The sequence below is a fragment of the Tachysurus fulvidraco genome, chromosome 7 (assembly GCF_022655615.1).
Source record: "Tachysurus fulvidraco isolate hzauxx_2018 chromosome 7, HZAU_PFXX_2.0, whole genome shotgun sequence".
Classification (NCBI taxonomy): Eukaryota; Metazoa; Chordata; class Actinopteri; order Siluriformes; family Bagridae; genus Tachysurus; species Tachysurus fulvidraco.
The window spans coordinates 11,381,095-11,406,044 of record NC_062524.1 but is presented as its reverse complement, the minus strand read 5'-3'; the positions used below and the strand labels follow the sequence as shown (position 1 = coordinate 11,406,044).

General features: G+C 38.8%; 2 protein-coding genes across 2 annotated transcripts; both read right to left on the bottom strand.

Annotated features, from left to right (window-relative positions):
• Window positions 1–1,567: 1,567 nt before the first annotated feature.
• On the bottom strand, window positions 1,568–13,703 carry ndufv1 (NADH:ubiquinone oxidoreductase core subunit V1). Its single transcript, XM_027143888.2, has 11 exons — window positions 13,552–13,703; window positions 11,555–11,719; window positions 11,323–11,405; window positions 10,604–10,774; window positions 10,326–10,509; window positions 9,390–9,579; window positions 4,257–4,469; window positions 3,404–3,570; window positions 2,460–2,541; window positions 1,894–2,039; window positions 1,568–1,806 (listed from the first exon to the last, which is right to left on the bottom strand). Exons 2-11 carry the CDS (start codon window positions 11,711–11,713, stop codon window positions 1,729–1,731), a joined length of 1,473 nt encoding a protein of 490 aa, XP_026999689.2. The 5' UTR covers window positions 11,714–11,719; window positions 13,552–13,703; the 3' UTR covers window positions 1,568–1,728.
• A 3,037-nt stretch (window positions 13,704–16,740) lies between these two features.
• hcn3 (hyperpolarization activated cyclic nucleotide-gated potassium channel 3) lies at window positions 16,741–24,777 on the bottom strand. The gene is made up of 6 exons (XM_047816497.1): window positions 23,908–24,777; window positions 19,933–20,365; window positions 19,464–19,625; window positions 18,854–19,072; window positions 18,484–18,630; window positions 16,741–17,404 (listed from the first exon to the last, which is right to left on the bottom strand). The coding sequence occupies exons 1-6, from the start codon at window positions 24,381–24,383 to the stop codon at window positions 17,156–17,158; spliced, it is 1,686 nt and encodes a 561-aa protein (XP_047672453.1). The 5' UTR covers window positions 24,384–24,777; the 3' UTR covers window positions 16,741–17,155.
• Window positions 24,778–24,950: the final 173 nt, after the last annotated feature.

Sequence of the window (24,950 nt, the reverse complement as noted above, 5' to 3'; positions counted from 1 at the left end):
TCATTCTTTCCAAACGTGACTTGCAGGGATTTCTACTTTTCGAAGATTTCATTATAACTGCATAAGTTACAACCTGCTAACCTGTAGGAAATTCTGTATTCTGTATATTCTAAATTCAAAATGTACCTCAGTGCAGAAGGAACTAGATTTTAACTTTACATATGCTGGATCTCCATGCATGCATTTCACAGACCTAAAAACATTCATAAAGAAGTCTATATCTACCACATTTTACACATTCTACAAAATGAGCTCATAAATTTAATCTTTTCTTGTCACAAATATATTTTTCAGTTGTAAAGATTATTTTCTATTTAATTAACAGTAATTCTATTAGAACAGTGGATACTTCTTCCATTTTATATAAACATTAATAATGTTAGGATAACATTATTTCATTTATTATACAATTTTATAGTATATAGTTTTTATGCTTCAGTTGAAACTGAATTTAAAAATGATGTGTACATTAGATTTTCATTCTGAATAACTGATTGTTCCAGATTGGTGTATTTCTAGGTAAACTAATTGATCAAAATTATTTAACATCCCATTCTAAAAGTATGGCAAAAATACTGAGTTGTTTCCCTTTTTTCCAAAAAAGAGGCTACAGTCTTCTGTGAAGTCTTTCCACTAGATGTTGTTGTGTGTCTGTTTGAATTTGTGTTCATTCAGCTACAAGAACACAGACTAAACATAGGCTGAACCCCAGACCTCCTCACTCTTACATCATCAGTGTCTGATGAGGTCTGGGGTTCAGCCTGTGTTTAGTCTGTGTTCATCAAAGGTGTTCAGTGGTTTTGAGTCAGAGTCAAGGCTCTGTCTCATGTCTTCATGGAACTCTGTGCTTTATATATTGCAGCATTGTCATGATGGAACAGGATTCCAGTCTCTGGTGATGGGAAAAAGTGAAACTACAGCTAACAAAGACATTCTATACAAGTGATTGTCAAATGATGTACATTTAAATGTCTGCTTCCAACATTGTGGTAACAGTTTGGGGAAGAACCAAATCTGGGTGTGATGGACAGCTGGATATACATTTGGCTATATAGTGTACATAAACATCTCTCGATCTATGTATCCGTCTGTCTATCTATCCATCTATAGGGTCTATTGTTAACAAAATTAGATGTTTTAATATTTAAACGTGTTTAGAAGTTTTGTACATTTGTAAAAATGTACTACAAGAATTATGTGACAAACATATTATGTGGTTTCCATTAAAATATTCAATTAAATCCATATGAAGATAAAACAGAAGTGAAGAATACAGTGTGTTAATTTGAGGAAAGTGTTCATTTATGTCACTTATTTTAGATCAACAATGTAGTTCTAACCACATAGAGACAGACTGTAAAATGCCTTTGTTCTACTCTCATCTCTATTCAGCATGAAATATAGTTTTGGATTATACAGGACATGAAATCTTCATAAAAATCAACACTACCTATGTGTTGTGACTGAGGAAGGATGGAGTGTATTAATGTCACTTTAAATATGACCACCACTGATCTGTGCACTAATTATAGCTAAGCAGTTAAGACACATATCCATGGACAACAGCTGAATCTAATAATCACAGAATTTTATTAGTTATTGTTAGACTGGATGCAACAGTGTCACAAGTTGGATGATGATGGCAGTCCAGATATAAGTGCAGAGAACACTTTTATTCTTAAATAATAACATATATCCAGGTAAAAGGGGAAAGAGGAGATGCTGAAATTAAGCTTGAGCTGCTTGTTTCTGCTGAAACTGCTGGATCCTGCTCTCCATAATGGGGCGGAAGTGACGGATCAAACCCTGGACACAAATCATGTAATAAAAATAATTAACCAAATATATTAAAGCACTATTAATATTATAAATGCATCATGTTCTGTATTGTACCTGTACAGGCCATGCAGCTCCATCACCCAGAGCACAAATGGTGTGACCCTCGATCTGTTTGCTGAGCTCCCAGATCATATCGATCTCTGCTGCCCGTGCGTCTCCCTTAACGAAGCGCCACATCATATTATTCATCCAATCCACTCCTGAGAAAAGAAGAATTAGAATTGATTCATATTAAAATAAATAAAAAGAAGAGAAGCTGTTGAGAGATCGGCCGTTTACAGCTATAACAGAAGTGATGAACTCAGGGATATTGCACAACATTAAATGACAGTCCTGTTTCTCTGTGTTCCCAAGTCCCGTGAGGTTCGTATTTACAAGTTGGGAATTCAAAATAACGCTGCCAAGTGCGTTCAAGTCGCACAAAATGGAGGTGGCACTTTTAATTAATTGCAATCATAGACTGATTGTGCTACGTTTTCTTCCTATTCGTAATTATGGCTTTGTGGTGGCGTTCATGAACACTCAACTCGTAAACACGATCTTTCCGACATGACTGGAACGCACCATTATTCATCACACAGTATCAACAGAGAAACCAATCCTGATGTGCAGTTCCTTACCTTCCCTGCAGGGGGTGCATTGACCACAACTTTCGTGCTTATAGAATTCGATCAGCCGGGCAATTGCACGGATTACATCCGTCTGTAATGAAAAGAGAGCTTTTTTTCACATTAAATTCCAGCATTGTTTCTGATGACATCCTACAAAGCACAAGATTCCACATGGGCCTGTTACAACTCTGGTGGAAAAACTTTAGGGACATGTAATTAGTACTGGAGAAATTTTTACTGACTGTGGAACTTCTGTAAGATACTTTTGTTAATGCCCTGGGATGTTAATTGTAGGATAAGGGTTCAAGTCCCAGGACTGCTAAATTTCCACTGCTGGGCCCCTGAACAAAGCCCTTAACACACTCTGCTCCAGAGGTGCTGTATCATGGCTGACGCTGTACTCTGACCGCAGCCTCCTTCTTTGGGATATGTAAAGAAAGGATTTTACTGTGCCGTAATATATATATATTTTAAAAAAAAATAAATAAAGCCTTCTTTTCTAATTACTGTTTTTCCTCTACTAAGGAATGTATTGAAATAGAAATAGTGTTTCTTTATTGTAAAAAGCAAGTACTGGCTTTGGAGCTGCCTGACTTCTTGGGCCTCATCACCCTGGTCAGGATTTCCTTCTTGACTGTCATGTTGAAGTTCTCTTGCAAATATTTAATATAGGCATTACTCCATGGCTTCATCGTTTGAATCAAACCTTAATATTCAGCACATTTTATGTCCTGGACATACACTAGGTGTAAAACATAGGTGCTTATAGGTAGTGTGTTTTCAAGGAGTTCTTGCGTTTCAGCATCGCTGCTTATGTTCTTGTAGAACCTCCATCATTCATCGGTTCATTAACAAACCATATTATAAAAATTAACATCTCCATCTATAATCTGATTAAAATTGTAGCTTGTCGTTCTGATGTCACATTAAATGCCGGTTAACTTTTCACCCACCGATTTGTCCATGACTATGAGAGCTGCAGTACCCAGACCGGTCTGAGCCTGTATGAGACCGTCAAAGTCCATCGGAACATCTTCACACACATGTTTAGGAATAAGTGGTGTGGACGAACCGCCGGGAATCACACACAAGAGGTTATCCCAGCCTCCACGAACACCACCTACAGCAGAGAAGAAGGTTACAAATCCACAACCACAGAAGACAGTATCAACTGTATCTTTACAGCAGCACCAAGATGACGACAAATGTTTTATTCAGGTTACTGAGCACATTCCACAGGGCCGGGTTCTGTTGCTATCTACATCAAGGGTCTATGATATACTGTAACAGATCAGGCTTGGAGATCAGTAGTGGTCTTGTCTCCTGCAAGAAGCCCCTGAGTGGATCATAAGAAATTCAGGGGTTTTTGTTTAGATTGTTGACATAAATGCTTGATTTTGTTGCTCTGTGATGAAACATGAAATAAAATAAAAGAATTTCTTTTTTGTAAACTACTTTGTTGAAATGTCGAAATTGGAAGCACAGTAAAGACTTGTTTAAAGACTTTCTGTAATAGTTGTGAATGGGAGATGGTTTTGGTTGAATGTGTTGTGAATGACTACAAATGACAAATATTCAGCCGAATCTGCAGAAAAACTGGCATGTTTAAAACATTTCAAACAGATATTAGCGAGTTTGCTAGATTTTGTGTTAATTTCTGCATTCCAAATTGTGAAATCCTGGAGCCACTGCCTGAAAGCAGGATTTCAAATGTTTAGTAACTTTGTTATAAAAACTTGAGAACATGTGGAACTCCACATAAGACACAAACCCCAATGCATGGAGTTTAACACAGGTGTCGCGTACCTGCATGCCTCTCAATCAGCTCCTTCATGGGAATAGACATCTCCTCCTCCACGGTGCAGGGGTTGTTCACATGACCCGAGATGTTGAAGAGCTTCGTGCCGGAGTTCCTCTCTCTACCGAAACCAGCAAACCACGTGCCTCCTCGGCGGCAGATGGTCGGAGCTACAGACACTGTTTCTACGTTCGCAACAGTTGTTGGGCAACCAAACACTCCTGCAAGAAGACAGTTAATAAATATAAAGAATACAAAAAAGTTTCCATACATTTTTATTCATACTGCGTCTATATACAAAGTCAATTCCTGCCTTTGTTCACCTGTATGCTGCTCTCACCTGTGAAAGCTACGTCACTGACCTTTGTGTAGAAACAGTGATGAATGTTTTCTCTCAGTCTGGTGCTGATGGACACGAATAAGCTTAAACCCTGTTTGTGTTGTGGATGAATCACATCTGTACAAGACCTACTGCTGGAATAGACTCTACCTGACATACTGTACAGGTTGAGGTTGATACACAGGTTGACTCTTTAAATTCCACCAGTATGTGGACTTTGCTAGGAGAGGTGAAAACACGCTGGATCTTGTTTACACAAACATTCCCGGGGTATATCGTGCGGAGCCCCGCCCCCACCTCGGCTACTCAGAACACACATCTGTTATGCTAATTCCAGCATACAGACCAGTCGTCAAAAGCTCAGAACTGATTCTGAAGCAGGTGAAAATATGGCCAGAAGGAAGCCACCTCTGCTCTTCAGGACTGCTTTGAGTAAACTGACTGGAACATCTTCAGGGAGGCTGCAACCAACGGTGACTCCATCAACTTGGAGAAGTACACGTAATCAGTGACCAGCTACATCAGCAAGTGCATTGATGACATGACCGTCTCCAAGACCATCACTACACACTCCAATCAGAAGCCATGGATGATTGCTAACGTGCGTGTGCTGCTGAGGACTACAGACCTAGCCTTCAGAACAGGGCGGCCCTAAAAACAGCAAGGGCCAAACTGTCCCGAGCCATCAGAGAGGCAAAGAATCGCACACACGCGCAGATAATCTACAGCCACTTCCAGGACAGCGGGGACACCCGGCGCATGTGGCAGGGCATTAGTGATGCATGGGTCGTCTCATAACCCACAGGTAAAAAAATTTACACTTTACTGCGGGGTGGGTCATTAAAAGCAAAATATAAAAACACATGTTGGAATATTTTGGAATATATATTTTTATATTTTATGTGATTCTTTGACAAGGTTACAATACGTAGCCCTATGTAGCAACGTAATTTCCGTGATGACCCCAAATCTTTGGCTTCGCGTCATGAAAGCGCCAATCAGCTCCTGCCACAGCCACAACAATAAAACAGATAATGAAAATGGAAGACAAAGTGCGAGTGAAATTAAGGTTGGGAATTTACAAAATCTGAAGAAAAGAAGGTCAATCTGCAAAATCTTATGTTTGGGACAGGTTCTCAGAAATTGTTGCAGCAGGAGACAACAGCAGTTTGGCTATGTTAAGTGCAACTCGTGTGAAAAAATATACAAACACGAGAGCCACAAAACAGGAACTTCCAGCATGTCAAGGCATATTTGTGGGGGGTCTAAGAAAAAGGACGACACGTCTCAAAATATTACCGCTTTTCTCAAAAGTAAAGTACCAGCACATGTCAAGTCCAAGGTTACAGACACTTGTGTTGAATTGTGCTGTCAAGATCTGCGGCCCTTCGACATAGTATCTGGAGATGGATTTCATACCGTAGCCCAGTGTCTAATTAACATTGGTTCACGTTACGGACGTGTGGATGCCAGCAGTGTACTCCCTCACAGGCAAACTGTTTGCGACAGAGCCAAAGCAACCACGACAGAAAAAAAAGAAATCCTCTCAAAGAACATAAATAAAGCTCTGGATTATGGCATAGCTATTACCACTGACATGTGGACTGATGAGTTCAACAAACGGGCATACACGGCGTTTATTGGTCACTTCATTAATGACGACTGGAAATTGGAGAGCCGTGTCATAACCACAGCTGAATTTGATTCTACTCATAAAAAAACAGCGCACAACATCCACGACCAAATCATTAAGGAGCTGCATGACTTTGGTATTGACCCTGCTCGCTTATCAAAAGTGTTTGTAACTGACCAGGGCGCAAACATAAAAGCTGCTCTTCGCAGCTACAAGTGGATGATCGTTCTCAAACACACGTTTGATATAAAAAAAGAACACACCAACATACATGCTTGATGTGAGTGATACCACTGAGAAGTGCAAAAGCCTTGTGAGATACCTGAAAAAATCCGAGACTGTGGTACAGCTCCCACACACTGTGATGCAGGAATGCGAAACCTGATGGAATAGTAAAGTTGCGATGATGCAGTCAGTCAGTAAGCAGTACCATGAAATCCAACAGGCCTTGAAGGAGAAAGATCAGCTCCACAGAATTGATGGCATTCAGCTGGATGTGTTGAACACAGTTACTGAGTTTTTGTTGCCTTTTAAAACTGCGAGTGAAGAGATGGAGGGTGATAAGTATCCAACTATTCAACTGGTCATGCTTTGGTTTTTTAAACTAAAGAAACACTGCGAGCCCCAATACGGTGATCCGGAGTACATGGTTTATATTCAGGCACTGGCAACGCAGCTGCTAAACGAGAAAATGTCCATCAGCATCACACACAAGCTTGGAACGTTTTTTTGTCTTCGTTTTAAGTCCATGAAGATGTTTCAAGCGGAGGAAAGAAACGCCGTGTACGAGCAGGCCAGAAGACTTGTCAGGGAATTTAACTGTATGCTAACACCTCCAGCAAGTGTCCCGGCAACGGAGCCAGAGGCAACGCCTCGAGGTGAGTAGCACCAGCGAATAGGCCTATAGGCTTGGGTCTTACATTATAGCTACAGTGGTCTAATGTAGGCCTACGTGTAAAATATTAAATATTGTTATATTTTACCTTTTAGTTGACGAAGCCAAGAGAGTCAAAAGAAAAAGAGATGAGTTTAGTGAATGGGAGGATGGAAGTGAAGAATTTGCCGAGAGAGACGAGGTTCAGCGCTAAGGTACATTGAGGGTCAGTTCTTCTGGGACGGAGAGGACATTCTAAGCCTCTGGCAGTCGCAGTCAGCCGCCTTTCCCGTGCTTGCTAAAGTGTCAAAAATGATTCCCTGTATCCCAGCCGGGTGCTCGAGGCTAGGCGAAATAGATTAAATCCAGGTACAGTGGATGCAATATTCTTTTTTTGCACAGTGAACGTAAAAACGCTAAATGAACATTTCCGTGTGTTAAATAAAACAAAAGTTCAGTGTTTATGTAGCATAGGCTGTAAACTGTAGGCCTATAAAAATCTTTTCCCTAAACCTTTTTCTGTTTTAAAATAGGCTACTGTAATTTGTTAGACCTATAGGTGTTTATTTATAGGTCTTCTATAGAGATAATTACAAACAATGCTTTGTAAATGTTGAAAATGTTTATATCTTGGTGTTAATATGACCATGCTGGTTTCTATAGTGAAATAAAACCTGCTTTCATTTGCATTACAATGCGTCTATTTAATGGTCACTGGTGCGAGGCAGGGCGGGTTGAAAAAATAGAAACAGTGGAGCGGGGCGGGGCGGGCTGGGGCGGGCCGATAATTTCATAAAAACGGGACCCACGGGTTGGAAAAAACCCGACCCGCGCATCACTGCAGGGCATACAGGCGATCACAAACTACAAGACAGCTTCACCTGCTTGTGATAGCGATGCCTCCCTCCCAGATGCGCTGAAGCCAACAGTATTGTGGATGACCCCACACACACCTCACACACACTCTTCACCCTCCTGCCGTCTGGAAAAAGATACCGAAGCGTTCGGGCCCTCACGACCAGACTGTGTAACAGTTTCTTCACACAAGCCATCAGACTGCTTAATAACTGGAACTGACCAGTTCTGAGCACAACATACACAAGCACATCATCTGTATGGACTCTACAGACCTGCACCATATACACACACTTCCAATAAACATCCATCAACCTGTTTACATGCTGCTTTTGCAAACTTTTTGTTTGTTGCTCATGCTGTCTCACATTTCAGTTGTTTGCTGGTTTGCACAACACTTTACATTATCTCAGGGACCTGCTTCTATGAAACCGTGTTCTTTATAGTATTACTGCATGCAATATTGTTGAACATACTGTATTTACACTGGTCAGCGCTGTTTCTGTTTATTGTCTTTTTTGTATTGTCTTGTAATTTTTTTTGCACTGTCTTTTGTTCTGGACTGTCTTGTTCTGCACTGTTACATAAAGTGCAACTGTGCAACCAGGAATAACTTACTAAGTCCTTAGCCCTGTCTTTGTTCTATGTAACACCATGGTCCTGGAGAAACGTCGTCTCATTTAACTGTGTACTGCAACAGCTATATATGGTTGAAATGACAATAAAAGCTTCTTGACTTGACGACTTGAGGTTGGACAATCTGAATCTTTGATATAAGAAACATATGTTTATTTTAAATGTGTAAAAGTGTGTGTGTGTGTGTGTGTGAGTCTCCTGTATTCACAACAAGAAGTATATCTGAATTTAGTGAACTTGGGGTACAATCTGTAAATGTGTAATTCAGTGGGTGTGTTTTTTTTCTTGGTTTGTCATGTGATAGACTGTTGCTGATTCTCAGGGACAAACCGACCAGAGATTGTTGATGATGGAGACTACTTCCACAGTGTTAGTGGCTAGATGTGGGCGTGTCCAAAAACAAAAAAAAGACAAACTCGTGAAAAGTTTAACTTTATGCAAATACGGACTGACTACCAATGAGAGTGATAGTAGAGCGATGTGATCCGTGACAAACAGCACTCACTGCTTCACCTTCATCTTGTATTATACAACGCAGGTAAACAGTGGAGAATGTTTCATTTTAGCAGCAAGAAAACAGATTTTAAAGGTTAATCGTGCCACTTACTGACAAAAGTTTCCACAAGGCCGGTTTCTGTTGCTATTTAATCATGGACTATGATATAACGGATCTATGGCAAGCGGTAGTATGTACGAGGGCAGATTGTGTAAATACAGCTGAATTAATGATTCTTACTTCCAAGCAGATGTTATACAAGTATCAATGGCACAAATATTTCAGACAGCAATTAAAGAAATCTTACCCACGTCAGCTGGAAAAGGGGGCTTCAGACGGGGCTTCCCCTGTTTCCCCTCAATAGACTCGATCAGAGCCGTCTCCTCTCCGCAGATGTAAGCGCCGGCACCACGCATCACAAACACGTCAAAGTCGTAGCCAGAGCCACAGGCGTTCTTTCCAATCAGCCCCGCACCGTACGCCTCATTAATGGCAACCTGAACAGAAAAAATCTCAAACTCCATGAAAACTCCAAAATCAACAGGACTGAGCTGAGCTGAGCGAGATTAACCTTATAAGGTATCCACAAGCTCCAGATTCAGAAAACACGGTACATCTGTTTAAAATACAGAACTGTGACCATGTTTACTAATAAAGTGAGGGCGTGATTAAGTGAAGGTTGTGAATGAAGGAAGAAATCTTAGAGACTGAATACTAACAGATGAGCACAGCTGACTGTTCGCATCAACATCCTGTCATGAGCCTGTGTGTGTTTTACTCTGAGCACGTGTTTCCTCTATGTTATTTTTGAAATCGTTTAGTTAAGCACAATAAAATCAGCAGCTCTTTTTCACGAACTTGCTTTCATCTAATCAATTAAAACCTTCCATCACCAGGGTGTCACAAACGTATTACCATGGCAACCAGAAATGTAGCTTTTCAAATACAAACTTTAAATGTCCAGCGTCTGTCCTGTCCATCAGTCTCTATTTATAACACTGACATTTTGGGTTGTTAATAAACGCGTTTTGTTTCTTTCTTTTCCAAAAGGCAGCGAAAGGAAAATAAGTTTGCTTTCATGCATTTTGGGAAAAGATTCAATTCACTGTAATTTAACAATGTGGACATATTATAGATCATATACAACTCAACAAATCCAGTGACAGAATATACAATAAGAAACGGTAACGGATTTTAAACAGCCTTATTCTAATGTAAATCCTGTGTCTGGTTCTGATCTCACCTGAAGATTTGACGCCTCGTTGTAAAACTCTCCACGGATATAGATATAAGCAGCACGAGCTCCCATGGCTCTCCCAGCCACCAGGCAACCCTCCACTAGCTTGTGAGGGTCATGGCGCATGATCTCTCTGTCTTTGCAGGTGCCAGGCTCTCCCTCATCAGCGTTCACCACCAGGTACTTGGGCCTGAGGAGAGAAATAAAGACCAGTGTGCTGCTTTGAGAGGACTGTGAGGTTTTCAAGGCATGAAACGTTCAGCGTTTAATAAAGTCTAACTAACCGGCCATCGCTGGGCTTGTTCATGAAGCCCCACTTCATCCCTGTGGGGAATCCAGCACCTCCTCGACCACGCAGACCAGACACTTTGATCTCGTTGAGGATCCAGTCCACTCCTTTCTCCAAGATCTCCTTGGTCTTGTACCAGTCTCCACGATTTAATGCACCTTTCAGCCTAAAACGCAGGAAAAACCTGAGCAAATCTTTTTTTTTGTTAACGTTAGATAAATAAAGAACCTCAGTGTCCGTTCTCAACCAGACACACACCAGATTACAGACAGACAACATGACAAAAATATCAGATGCTTTTTTTTAGCTACAGTAGTGCTGCATTAAAAAAAAACCCTGCTCAAGAAGGCAACCAAAAAAGTATTTCATGATTTATATGATGCTCTCATTCTTCTCATCGCAGACAGACTGAATATAATTTCTACTAAAATAAATATAATTTTTCTTACAAAAACGTGTTCATATGTAAAAATAAAAAACTATTTACCATTTTCCATTTAACAATTAAAAAATCATTGATAATAAATTCAACATAATTTTATGCCAAATAAGCTGCTTCAAGTTTGCAATTAAATTTATTTGGTGAATTAAATAGATGTCACAATATCCCTGATATCTCAGAAAAATATATCAGAATTTCCTAAATTCAGCCCGTGTTAATTTAAATATTTTAAATAATTTTACACTAATAACTAAGAAACTTAAACTAAATACCTCCAGTCATGTCGCCCATAAAGGTTGGTGAAGATTCTGTCCTGATCAGCCAAAGGTCCAAACTTTGTTTTCTTGACATTTTCCTGAATGACACAGCAAACCAAATGTGTATATGCATGTCATACAAATGTGACCATATAATATAGAGGTCCTTTAAACCACACTCTCCTTATCGATGGCTAAATGTAAACGATTAATAACAAGTTATCTACAAAGGGACGTGGTGGAGTACCTGTTGAGCAGTGCTGTTGAAGCGGACTAATGCTGCTTGGCTTCCTCTGCTGATCGAAGTGGAGATCGTGGGAGCACGAGACACGAAAGTGTTGGGCAGATTTAGCACTCCTGAGCTGAGCGTGCGACTCAGTCCAGGACAGCCAAGACAAGCCAGCATCCTCTCCTGATGGAAACATGTGTGACATGGTCTGTATGATGTCTGTTACTGTATGAAGCTACACGCACGGTGGAAGTCAATTTCATCATCATCGGAAATGATTCGTTTAAACTGTCTCAGCGAGAGACTATTACTAAAACTCTGTGGACACCTGACCATAAGGCCCATATAAGATTGTTAAGCATCCCATTACCCCTCGATTTTTATCCCCCTTAGCTGGTATAATAAGATGTTGTATTGTGACTGTGTGGATTTTTTTCATTCAGCTACAAGAGCATCAGTGAGATCAGACACTGATGATGTAAGAGTGAGGAGGTCTGGGGTTCAGTCTGTGTTCCAGTTCATCACAAAGGTGTTCAGTGGTGTTGAGTCAAAGTCAGGGCTCAGTGCAGGACACTCAAGTTCTTCACTCCAAACTTCACACACCATGTCTTTGTGGAGCTCTGTGCTTTGTGTACAGGGACATTGTCATGAACAAGGTGCGAGTCTCTGATTTCCAGTAAACAAAGACTTTCAAGACAACCGTGTGCTTCTAACTTTGTAGGTGGCAACAGTTTCTTTGACCTTATAGTGTAAAACATTGTCCTTATTACTGCATTGCTATATCATACAAAGTCTTAAAGTGTTATAAGCTGATGGAAATGTAAAGACTGTATGTTATTGCAATACTGAGCTTTAGAAAATAATTTCATGAGTTCTAGCTGAATTGAACACTGAACTATAATAATAACAATAATAATGCTGATGATAATAATAATAATAATAATAATAATAATAATAATAATAATAATAAAAAATATAATAATAATAATAATGCTGATGATAAAAAAAATTATAAAAAATGTATAATAATACCATTTATAATAATAATGATGCTAATAATAATAATGCTAATAATAAGAACAATAATAATAACGATAATGATAATAATAATAACAATAATATTTATACTAAAAGTAAATAATTATAATAACAATAATAATAAATATTAATAGTAACAATAAGAAGAAGAAGAAGAAGAATACTAACAATAATGATGTATTGATGAATTATCATCAATAATAATGATGATGATGATGATGATGATGATAATAATAATAACAATAATATTTATACTAATAGTAAATAATTATAATAATTTTAATAATACATATTAATAACAATAATAACAATATTAATTATTATCATTATTATTATTATTATCGTTATTATTGTTGTTATTATTATTGTTATTATTATTTATAATTATTATTACTATAAATATTAATAGTAACAATAAGAAGAAGAAGAACAACAATACTAAAAATAATGCTGTATTGATGAATTATCATAGATAATGATGATGATGATGATGATGATAACAATAATAACAATAATAATAATGATAATAATAATAATGAGCTAACGTTAGCAAAGCAATGGTTCTTAAATCACGCTAATTTTTCTAAGATACAAACCCAGACTCCACATCAGCGATGTGACGAAGCTGAAACTTTGTAAAATGTAATTTTGATCATTTTTTTCCCCAATTTAAACGCTAACGTTAACAGACAACTTGGGCTGTATCCTAAACGCCGCCTTTCTCTCTAAACAAGTGCACTAGATAGGGTGCGACATCAAAGTTTCCGCGCCCTCTGTAGTGCACTACACATAGTCACTAGGTGTAATTTGTGATTCAGCCACAAACTGTGACCTCCACAAACACTACAATAACATGCGTTGGATTTAGCTGCCTCGATTAGTTACACATTTTGTATTTACTTTTAACATTTCAGGACACCAGAGTCACGTATGAACATTCGTTATAATCACTTATAACATTCGGAGTAACTATTTACCTTTCTGTATGTTCCCTTGCTCACTGAAACGGAAACACGTCACGTCGTCTCTCCTTCTTCTACTGCTGTTGCTGAAAGTAAGGGAGAGCACACCGCCACCTGGCGGACGTTAGGGGAATAACACGACCCCCTAGTGCTCTCAGCACAATAGTATCAGATAAAGGTTCAGAGCTGGACGTCGCCCTCTGCTGGTGAGAGTGATGTAAAGCACTGTGTCACAAAATGTTTCACAACCGACTGACGCTTTAGTTCATTCATTCATTCATTCATTCATTCATTCATTCATTCATCTCTACCGCTTATCCGAACTACCTCGGGTCACGGGGAGCCTGTGCCTATCTCAGGCGTCATCGGGCATCAAGGCAGGATACACCCTGGACAGAGTGCCAACCCATCGCAGGGCACACACACTCTCATTCACTCACACAATCACACACTAAGGACAATTTTCCAGACCTACCATCCAACCATGCATGTCTTTGGATCGGGGGAGGAAACCGGAGTACCCGGAGGAAACCCCTGAGGCAACGTGGAGAACATGCAAACTCCACACGACCCCCAACCCTGGAGGTGTGAGGTAAACGTGCTAACCACTAAGCCACCGTGCTCCCACGCTTTAATTCTGGAAGTAAATATGCATGGATTCATTCTACTATTAACTCAGATTATTAATCAGTGCATTAAATACATGACAACAATATGTTCCACTGCTTACTCACTGTAAGTGAAAACAAAAATGTTAGAAAGATAAACATTTTGTATTGTGTTTTACTGTTTGTGAAAAAACTCACTCGCACACACACACTCAAACTCACACACATTCACACAAACACACACATTCACACACACACACACTCACACACATACAGTGCACTTTTACACATTTAAATTAAATCTGTAGCCTACAGACCAATGTACTGTACATGGTCAAGGCTTATGGAGGATTTGAAACGGTATGTATGTAAATGACAGTGACACTGCTTAAAGAAATGCAGACACAGTGGAAGTTCAGGGGAAAATGTAATGTAGTGATTGTGGTGCTTATGGTACTATTTTTATTTAAAAACAGGATTTTCTGTGCTGAGGGCTGAGCTTATTTCTCTCCTTGCTGACTAATTCACCATCCTTAGAAAATATTCATTCACAAGGCACAGGAGAGACAGTCTAACATGACAGTCTAACAAACAAGCCTAACATGAAACGGACATCCCAGCTGGCTATGGGTGCATTAGGTATCTTGGCAGAATAATATGAGATGTGAATGTGAACAAAATCATCCAACTTCAAAAGCTGTGCTAATCCTGATTCACACAAACAGTGCTAACCACATTTCTAAATTATAAGTGTGAAAGTTACTCTGCCCAGGGTTAAAAGTGGGGTTAAATATGACCTGGGGTTTAGTGCAGTGAGAAAGCCTAGAAGTCTACCCCAAGGAACGAATTCACACTGTATTCTTTGTTTTTCACAAGTTGGAGGTCTCTATTCAATTGTAGTATTACTGCAGAACAAAGTCATACAGTAAATACCATAATTATGAGATGAACACAGATGAACATCAGCACAAAGTTGTAAAACGCTTGTATTGATTGATGCATTTAAAATATTCAGATGGCATGTGTTCTATAAACTTTTAAAAACCATATGAAAGAAAGAGTATAAACAAAAAAGTATAGATTTGAAAATACTTCCTGATCCATGTTATGGATATGTCTGAAGCAGTATTCCATACATTTGTTGTATAAACAATACAGTTTTGTTTATTACTCACATCAGATTAAAAGATGTGTGAACATTTTTGTTCCTGTGATCACAAGCTTTATTTTTCCATGGTAAGGTTGACACTTGCCTGGAATTGCCCTTGTCTTTTAATAGATGATACCACATTTTATGCCACATTGCTTCATCCAGGCATTGGGTAAGGATCGTGAATCGTCTAGAACCTGCATGATTGTAGTGCTTCACAAGGGATTTCACAGTAATGTAATTTTTTACTGTAAACCAAGCAAGCAAGCAGAGTCTTTTGGCACTGAAGCATGTTTTGTTCAGCAGTAAAATACAGTAGACTAATAAAAGTTGAAGAAAGTCCATCAGTTATTCCATACCATTGGCCATCATCCCAAAGAAGATAATTTGCAAACGTTTAAAAAAAAACTACCTTACTGCCAGTTATTTTCCCAATCAATAGAACACTTTTTTAATCAGCCATTTTTTTTTTTAAATCCTGCATTCGTGTCTATTCAGATATGCCTGACCCTGACAAGTCCCTGTGTGTCTAATTGTGAGGTAAGACAGGTTTAATCACTCTAAGCAGATGAATCACCTTGTGTAATACTTACCAATAATCTCTCCAGGACAGCCAGAGCAATTTTAATCCAGGATCTAATGTGTCTGTTCCTCTAGTATTCCTAGAATATGTTATGCTGCCTGCACATGCTATCAGAATTATTGTAAATATGAACTTGAAAATAAATGACCCTTTAAATCACAAGCACAAGTCGTTAATTCAAGTGGGAGATCATTTTGTTATGCGGGTTATCTGGATGGCAGGAGTCTTAAATTTTCTTAAACTGTAGCTAAATATTAAATAATATAGCTAAATATAGCTAGTATTCGAGCAAAATTCCACGATTGTCAGCAAGCTAGCTAACGAAGTATTGTGTGTTAGGGTGTCAATGTAAAAGTAAAAGAAAAACTAAGTATGTATGAATGAACCTGGAGTCATCCGTGTTGCATTTTCTTTAAAACAACAAAACATATGAACACAACATACTCATACTTACAAGTTCAGAAAAGGAAAATAAGATTATTCTGGTAACAGGTGAAGGCAACTTTAGGCAAATTCTAGAGCCAGTTTCGGTGCATGCACATGAGATTTGTTTGTGATTTAAACAGGATAGCAACCTTTAAAATGGCTTTAAATTGTGCAAGTGATCCAGCAGGACTCTATTCAGTGGGCGAGTTCCATCAACGTACCTCTTTCAAAATTTCACCTCCCATAAATGTGCTGTTTTCTTTACAAGAGTGTTTGTTTGCTTAATGAATGAGTAACCTGTCATTAAATTACTAATTGCATCCAAATATACAGCCTATGCACATAAATAATTGTTTTTTTTTTAATGCCCTAATCAGCTAAACCACTACGACCAGTAATGTTCTTCATCCCTGGAAAAAGTTCTGTTTGGCTCAAGATATCCCGGTGTCCAGTGATGGTAATGACAGTCAACATGGTGTATGACAAAACGAAATAATTAAAAAGATATCATCAGATATCACTGTCTTTTTTCTTGGTGGTGTGTTCCTTTGTGTCTGCTCCTGAAGGCGTGTCGTTATATGCAGTGTTGTTGTCTACTTGTTCAAGGTGGTCTATGGCGGCCCTCTCAAAGGCCCTTCTCATGATGGGGTGCTCTTCCAACACCTCATTAAAGCTGTCCACACTGAGAGAATAGAGTCTGCAGTATGTTTCGGCTTGCACTGTAGCGGTACGACGCCCGCTGGTCAGCAAACAAATCTCTGAGGACAAAATGGACAGAAGGAGAGTTCAAAATGTAAACTTTGGAGGAGCTACAAAGAACGATATGATTGTAAGAGAAACAAGTGAAAGCAATTACTCGCCTCCAAAGTAGGAGCCATCACTGAGCTTCTTTTCTTTCTTGTTATGGGGAAGGACCGTGACACAGCCATGCTGGATGAAGTACATTTTGCGGCCCAGTGTACCCTCGCGTATAATGATATCACCTGGCAAGAAGACCTCGAACCTCAGCTTAGTCAGGAGCACAGTGACAAAGTGTGGATCACCGTTGCCAAAAAGTGGCATGTTTGCTACCAGTTCACGACAATTGTAGCTCACAATATCCTATTAAAAAAAGAAGGAATCTAAATTAGTAAAGGATCAGTGTAGTCTTTTCTAATGTACATTTGAAAATGAGAATTGAAAAAGAAAATGTGTATTTTAGCAGGCTGTGTTTCTCATTGTTTTGCAGTGCCTTGTCTCATGCTGGGCTCAACTGGGTAGCACTGATGGCTCACAGTACCATGATCCCGAGATATGACCATTAAATAAATTCTTGATTTAAACTTGATGTGGTCTGGGAAAGCAATCATCCTTCTTGTTTCACATCACTAAACTGAGTAAGTTACGTAGATTTAGGGGCATCCAAGGTTTGTGAGCAGTGGTGGCTCAAGCAATTAAGGCTCTGGGATGTTGATCAGGGTTCAAGTTCCAGCACTGCGAAGTTGCCACTGTTGGGCCCATGGGGTAACAATGGACAAACAACCGTCCTTTTCCTCGTACGTTGCTAATGTGACATGCTCATTTGACATTGGCTATCTTTCAATGCCGGTTGAAGACCTACTTCATCATGAAATACTTGAAGTAGCACTTTCTGCCTTGTTTGTTGTATTAAAAAAAAAAGTAAACGTAAACGAAAAAAGTCTGTAACCTAGTGAATCAGTAGAAGACAGCCTTATCCAGAGTGACATACATTTTATACAGCTGAGCAATTGAGGTTAACCCTCAATTGGGCCTTGCTCAGGGTCCCAACTGCGGCAACTTGGTGGACTTGGGATTCAAGCTCACAACCTTCCTGAAACTACTAGGCTACCACATCCCCAATTACCCTAGGTGTAAAGGTGTGTTCACAAAGTACCCTATGATGGACTGGAAATCCCCCCAGGGTATATTCCCCCTCATACCCTGTTATGCCCCATAGTCTGAGGAAAGACTTCAGATCCACCAGAACGCTGACCAGGATAAAGAAGTTACTGAAGGTGAATTGAATAAATATACCTTATGTCAGATTTTACAAGTTGTTGAAGTGTGTATCCTCAGACAGTCTATCACCTGAAAAACTGTCAGAAGATTTCAGGCAACTTGAGAAATGGATGTGCTTAAACTATAGATTTTTGTGTAATATAATATATAGACATAATGACCTCTTTAAGTGGGTCACTGAGTTCTCCCAGAATGCTATCCTCGTCAAACATCTTCCCCTGGAAACGGTGCTCATAATAGTCATGGATTCTTTGTCGCAATTCAGCAGGCAACTTATGGAATGACATGTATTGCTCCACTTGCTTATACTGTGAAAGACAACAGTTTACAAGAAAACATGAAATAATGCAAATAAGAGAAAATTAAACAGATGGCGTAGGTAATAAAATAATGATGTCAAAGTTAGATGCAGTTTGATCACAGTCTGATTAAAAGGCAAAATAATATAAAACTTTGGATAACGTATAATGGAGGATATAACATTATGCTGTGAATAAATACCCAGCTAAAGAGAAAAATATGAACTAGTACCTTTTCCTGGTACTGGCGATGGGAGGCATCCAATGACTGCACCAGGGTTGTCGCATGTCCCAGGAACATGGCATAACAAGTAGCACCTACAATCATGCTCAGCATGGTGAGCCAGACATCAGTCATTCTCTCAGGAGCTTGGGCACCATATCCAATACACAGCATATGGCTCATGGCCATGAAGAGAGCATATGAGTACTGCTCCTCCCAAGTGGCATTCTGACAAAAGAAAGAAATAACAATGAAAATGGTTTTAAAAAATTTTAACGGTGAATAATAAGATACAAAATATAAAAAAGTATGAATATGACTTGTTACTTTTCCACAACTGTATACTATAGAGTCAAGAGGTGCATAGTGTGATGAAAAGATCTTCAGTCCAAACAACAGGGTCATACTGTATACTAAAAAGCCCCCTGTCAATCAGAGGGACACTAACCATTTGTTGGAATCTGTGAGCCTGTGTACTGTATGAGCTGCCTTGTGATGTAGCAGGAGATCGAGTTGTCTCAGAGGAAGCATATGCTAGACCTCACTCTTCCTATGGTTGGTGGTTATTATGTGATTGGGGAGAGCTAGCAATTTACTGGGAATATTTAAACTTTCTCACCACCATGTTGATTTTGGAAACCCAGCAGTCCTGGGGGAAATCCTGAAGCATGGGCACCATGAACTGAAGACAGCCATCCCAGTGACACAGTAAAAGCATCATCCCAATCAAGTTGACTATTCGAATCACGGCACTTGCCAGGTCATATGTCATGTGAAAGATCTAAAAGAATGTGGTCACATGAGGGTTAATTAAGGGTTGTGCTTTCCTTTGAATATTGTTACAAATCATTATTTGCATCTTAAAATGGATCTTCAAGTTGATATTCAGGTTTGAATCCGACCCATGTTGTATGACCACCTTTACCTAGAATCATTTTCTGTTGACTACACAATATACTGTACTCGCCTCCCTGTACTCAGGACCATGCCCTAGGTAGCCTTGCTGAATTCATTCATTGCTCAATACACTTTGGTCCTTTCTGCCTTCCAGTCCACCTCTTGTGTAGAAATGCTTTCTCACTGCTTACCTCTTCCCACTGGTGAATGTAGCGGATAAGTCTGGATAGTCGGAGCAGCCTAAGCAGACTGAGGATCTTAGTGAAACGGACAATTCTCAATGCTCTAGCAGTGCGATACACTTCTGCCGACTCAAGCCGAGCCTCCAGGTCCACAGCAAGGAAAATATAATCCACCGGGATGGAAGAGATGAAATCCACAAGGAACCAGCCCTGCAGGTATCTCCGTCGAATCACCTTTGGGTCTAGAATAATATTAGAGTTATCATCCTCTAGGAGTCCTGTGCGGAAGTTGAGGACTAGGTCAGTCAGAAACAGCGTATCTGAGGCCATGTTGAACATAATCCATGGCAATGTGTTTTGATCCTCAAAGAAAGTGATGCACCATGGCAGGATGACCAGATTGCTCATCATCAAAAAGAGCATCACCAAGTCCCAGTAGAACCTTAAAGTGAGAAACAAATTTTAAACTCATTAATTTAATATTCTCAGATTTTGTCTGCAGAAACCTTTATCTTTGGACAGATCTTCCCACAAAGATTTGTTTCTATAACTCATTTACAGTCTTTTGAATGTTTTTGTCTTGTCATTCACTGTCATATATTAAGACTTCACATCAAAATGGCTGTGGAGAAAAAATGGAGAACTTCTAAAAATATTTATTTTACTTTATTTCTTTACACACACGTCTAAATTCTGTCATTTTGTTTTTTTTCTGTGATGCTCTCTGTTTGGATTTTTAGACATACACATTATTATGCCTCTGCCAATATGTAAATCATGTAGCCTCTTTATCTTTATCAGGATGACTCTGAATCCAGAGTGACCACTAGACGTGATGCAGGAATACCCCTGGGATGGGATGGTATTCATTGTAGGGTACCGTGCACACACACACACACACACAATCATTCCACAAATAGGGGTATAAAGGAAAGTAATTTTAGTCTAATATATATATATATATAAGTATATCTAATAGAAGTATAGATAAATAGAAGTATATAATAGATATATCATATGAGAGATAGATAATAGTATATATAGATATATATATATATAGATATAATATATATACGTATATGTATACGTATGATATCGTATATATATATATATTATATTATATATATATATATATATATATATATAATATAGAAGTTATGTATAAGTATATATATATATATATATATATATTACGTAATATATATATATATATATTTATATATATATATATTATATATATTACGTATATATATATTATATATATATCTATATATATATATATATATATATATATATATATATGTATGTATAAACAAGCCTATGATATACCGTACAGTCCTCTCTCAAATGATTGGACCAGCGAGACCTATTCTTTTAGTTTTTACAATAAACTGAAGACTAAAGACATTTTCAGACTTTCACTTTTTAGTTTCTGATATGTACATCTAAGTGCCTTAAACAACTTCAGATCATGGCAGCTTTTGTTTTTATGCGTACGTGTAAGTGTATTCAGGAAACAGGTGGGATAGCCCAACATTACGCAGAATGTGTTGACCCTGAATTACTCTCACTTGGTTGAAGGTGTACCTCAAAACATTGTGGTAAAACTTCCCCAAAGGGAAATCCCCAAAGTGGATTATCATGAAGGGCTGAGGGTTAGAGCCAAATGATTCTTGTACTGATGCCTGTAACCCTGGCCAATTTTCCCAAAAATAAACGGGTGAGGTGAGGACAACTGCTAACTCTACTCTATGTCCACTCTATGTCCACATTGTACACTGATGTGTACTCTCTTTTGTGCTCACCAACATGTTCCTGCTTGATCAGCGGAGTCCTGCAGCAATATCAATGATCAGAGGTTTTTGCTTCCATGATGGGATCCTGGAAATGCTTAGTTTCCATGCAGCAAACACAAGGTATTAGAGGGGACTCATAGAGACATTAAAAAGGATGGCAATGAATGTAAGGGAAACATGGAGACAACCTGGTCAAGGATGCTGACCTTGGGGCGCTGGCACTTCAGGAGTCTGCTGCCATGGATACCTTGCCATTGCTAGCTGGAAAGCTTCATTAATAAGCTACACGATGAAGTGCTCCAGCAGCAGGATTCATTTAGTGTCCTACTCCTCGTCTATGAAACTGTGAGCTGCTGCAAGAAGCAAGCTCAGGGAATGAGGGTCCAGCAAAGGTTTGTTGCACTGGCTTCCTTATTCCTTAAGTCACAGAGCTCTACAAATAAACCAGTTCTAGATGGTGTGAAATGACAATAAAGGCTTCTTAATTTGAAAGTACTGGAAATGCTTCAATTAGTTATTTTATTATTTATACCATAGGAATATTTATTTATATAATTTAGACTAAATTGTCGTTCCACTCAGGCAATTTATCCTCCAATCCACCTACTGGAATGACTTTAGAAAATGAGTGGGGAAAAATTTTGTTTTGATAACTGGTGAAATATTAGAGGTACTGCTTCTGTTCTACTGTCCTCTCATCACCCAACATGAATGAGCTTCAGAAACATGAATGAACTTCCCCAGTCTTTTTGCCGATGCTACTACAAGCACCCAGGTATGTTGTTATTCAAAAATCATAGAATAGTATAAACAGCAAAAACACAGACTTTTATTTGATAAGTAAATGTTCATTTCGTACAAAATTGTCCACCTCAAGCACAGAACATACAGGAAAAAATATACAAATGCAAGACATGTATAGATCTACAGTACCTATCTAAATAAAAATCTTTATATGTTTATTAATTTGCATTGAATACTTGCTGCTTTATTATTGGTAGATTAGCCAAGTATACATCTCTCTTTGTCTACAATCCCTTTATCCATTTATCTCTGCTTATACGTCCTGCAAACTAATACCACAGGGCATGAACCCGACAAACCTAGAACTCCCTGACTCATTTTTGTCTGTGCACATACATGTGTTAAAGTTCTGCAAATTCTCTCACTTTTTTTCATTCAAACTATTTACTGATTTTTTTTTACTTTCTATAATGTATGATTTAAAGTTTTGCTTCAAATCACAAATACAAATATAAAGCAAGCCCAGTGCATATACATTTATCAAATACATCACGAGTTCATTTTCCTTCAAAAATAATTGAAATCAGAAAGTTCAGGTACGAAATCCTTGCCCACTTGTTTCAGCAGAATTCATATTTATACACTCTTGGATGAAAAGAAAAAAATGTTCTTTGGATAAATAAAGGTTCTGCTTTTCATGACAGTCTCTTTTTTAAAGAGGGAGAAGTCAAATATCCCTTAAGGCTGATGGATTGAACTGTTTTGAGAGCTTTTCGAAATTCACTTATCCTTTCTCTCTCTCTCACACACACACACACACACACACACACACACACACACACACACACACACACACACACACACACACACACACACACACACACACACACACACACACACACACACACACACACACACACACACACACACAGGGAATTACTTCCCTTCCTATGTTCTCAAATTATAAGGCTTTAGAAATGGCCTTGTATTCTTCATTTTGTCTGCTACATCCATTGATTTTCTGCTCATCATGCTGTTTGTAAAGGGTTGTCTATTTTACCGAAGCCTTTGTATCAGCTCCCATTTTTCCTTGACAATGCTGGCAGAACTATTTATTTGTTGCACAATTTTGTATGAATTTAAAACTGCTATGTGTGAGAATCTTGAGTTTGACAGTTTGCAGATGCTTTTAAAGTCAACAGCTTAATTGGAAGCAATTTTTAAATATGTACCAAAACAAAATCTGAGTAATCAAACTTTATCAATTTTCTGTAGCACTTATCCTACACAGGGTCACAGTGAGCCTGGAGTCTATCCAAAAGGACTTGGGGCACAAGGAAGGGGACTGAACATGGTGTCAACCCATCACAGGTTTGCACAATACATTCAAACTCCTAAATTATAAATATCCCTGAGTATTTCACAGCATCCCTGAGTTTCTTACCTAAAGTCACTGTATGGATGTATAATCCAGACTCCAAAAGAACGGACTCTCTGCTGCTCGGCTGCGACTCCTTGGGTGCTACCAAACATGCGCAAGGAATGCTTGTTGACTCCGGGTTGTAACATGGAGCTCAGCTGCTTCTGGAGGTAAGTGGACTGGTCACTGGATTCACACTCCTCCATATTATCAGGCAACGGGGTCCCTGCAGGCAGGACAGTCATGGTCATCTCGTCACCCACGACAGTCACTTCAGTGGGTTTGGAGTTAACGTCGGCTGTAGAAGCAGCTCTCTCCTGGTAACTACGAACAAGACTCAGTAGTCTCCGACTCAGATCCCCTCCACCTCCAGGTCCAGCTCCTTGTGCAGAGGACAGAGATGAGGAACGCCAAGTAGAGAAGGAGAACCTGCCATGAGCCCTGGTGTCTCCATTCGGTGGGCAAACCTCGATGCCTGCTTGTCCACTTGAGTTATCCATTAAAAGTTTTTCTAAGTATCTTGGTTTCACTTAATTTTTTTTTCCTGCTATATGAGCAAAACAGTTATTTAATCCACAAAATATTTAAACAACTTATTCATGACTGGGGTTATAAGGGCAGAGAAAGAAGGAGAGGCTGTTTAGACCAATATCTTATCTGTGATTTATAAGTGTTGCAGAATAAGAGCCTTCTGTTGCAGAAATGAGGTGCTCAACCTCTCCATCTCGCCTAGCATCATGCACAAGGAACTAATCCACAGATCGGACGGAGAGTAATCTGCTTGTCAGTGGTTACGTTTATCTCGCTGTCTTTGTTGACACTCAGATTACTCACCAGTGTGTGTGTATGCGTGTGTGTGTGCCTCGAAAACATGCATGAAATGTGTCTGATTTGATCCACGTTTCTCTGCAGTTCATTTGGATATTTTTTCGAGCTCAGTTATATTAAATGCCAATGACCAAAGTAAGATAAATATATATTTGAAATAAAATATATATTTAGCTTACTTTGGTCATTGGCATTTAATATAAGTAAGATAAATATATATTTGAAATAAAATATAGAAA

Bases quoted from the DNA above. Each gene is read 5' to 3' on its own strand.
- ndufv1 (XM_027143888.2), bottom strand. From the start codon at position 11,713: ATGCTGGCTTGTCTTGGCTGTCCTGGACTGAGTCGCACGCTCAGCTCA. The intron at 10,775-11,322 runs GTATTTAGTTTA...CCTGCGTTTTAG, and splicing joins TATGGGCGACATGACTGGAG to GCTGAAAGGTGCATTAAATC. The intron at 9,580-10,325 runs GTGAGATCAGAA...TTTTCTGTTCAG, and splicing joins ACGAGGCGTCAAATCTTCAG to GTTGCCATTAATGAGGCGTA.
- hcn3 (XM_047816497.1), bottom strand. From the start codon at position 24,383: ATGGATAACTCAAGTGGACAAGCAGGCATCGAGGTTTGCCCACCGAAT. The intron at 20,366-23,907 runs GTAAGAAACTCA...TCTCACTTTAAG, and splicing joins CATCCATACAGTGACTTTAG to GTTCTACTGGGACTTGGTGA. The intron at 18,631-18,853 runs GTACTAGTTCAT...TGTCTTTCACAG, and splicing joins ATCGCCAGTACCAGGAAAAG to TATAAGCAAGTGGAGCAATA.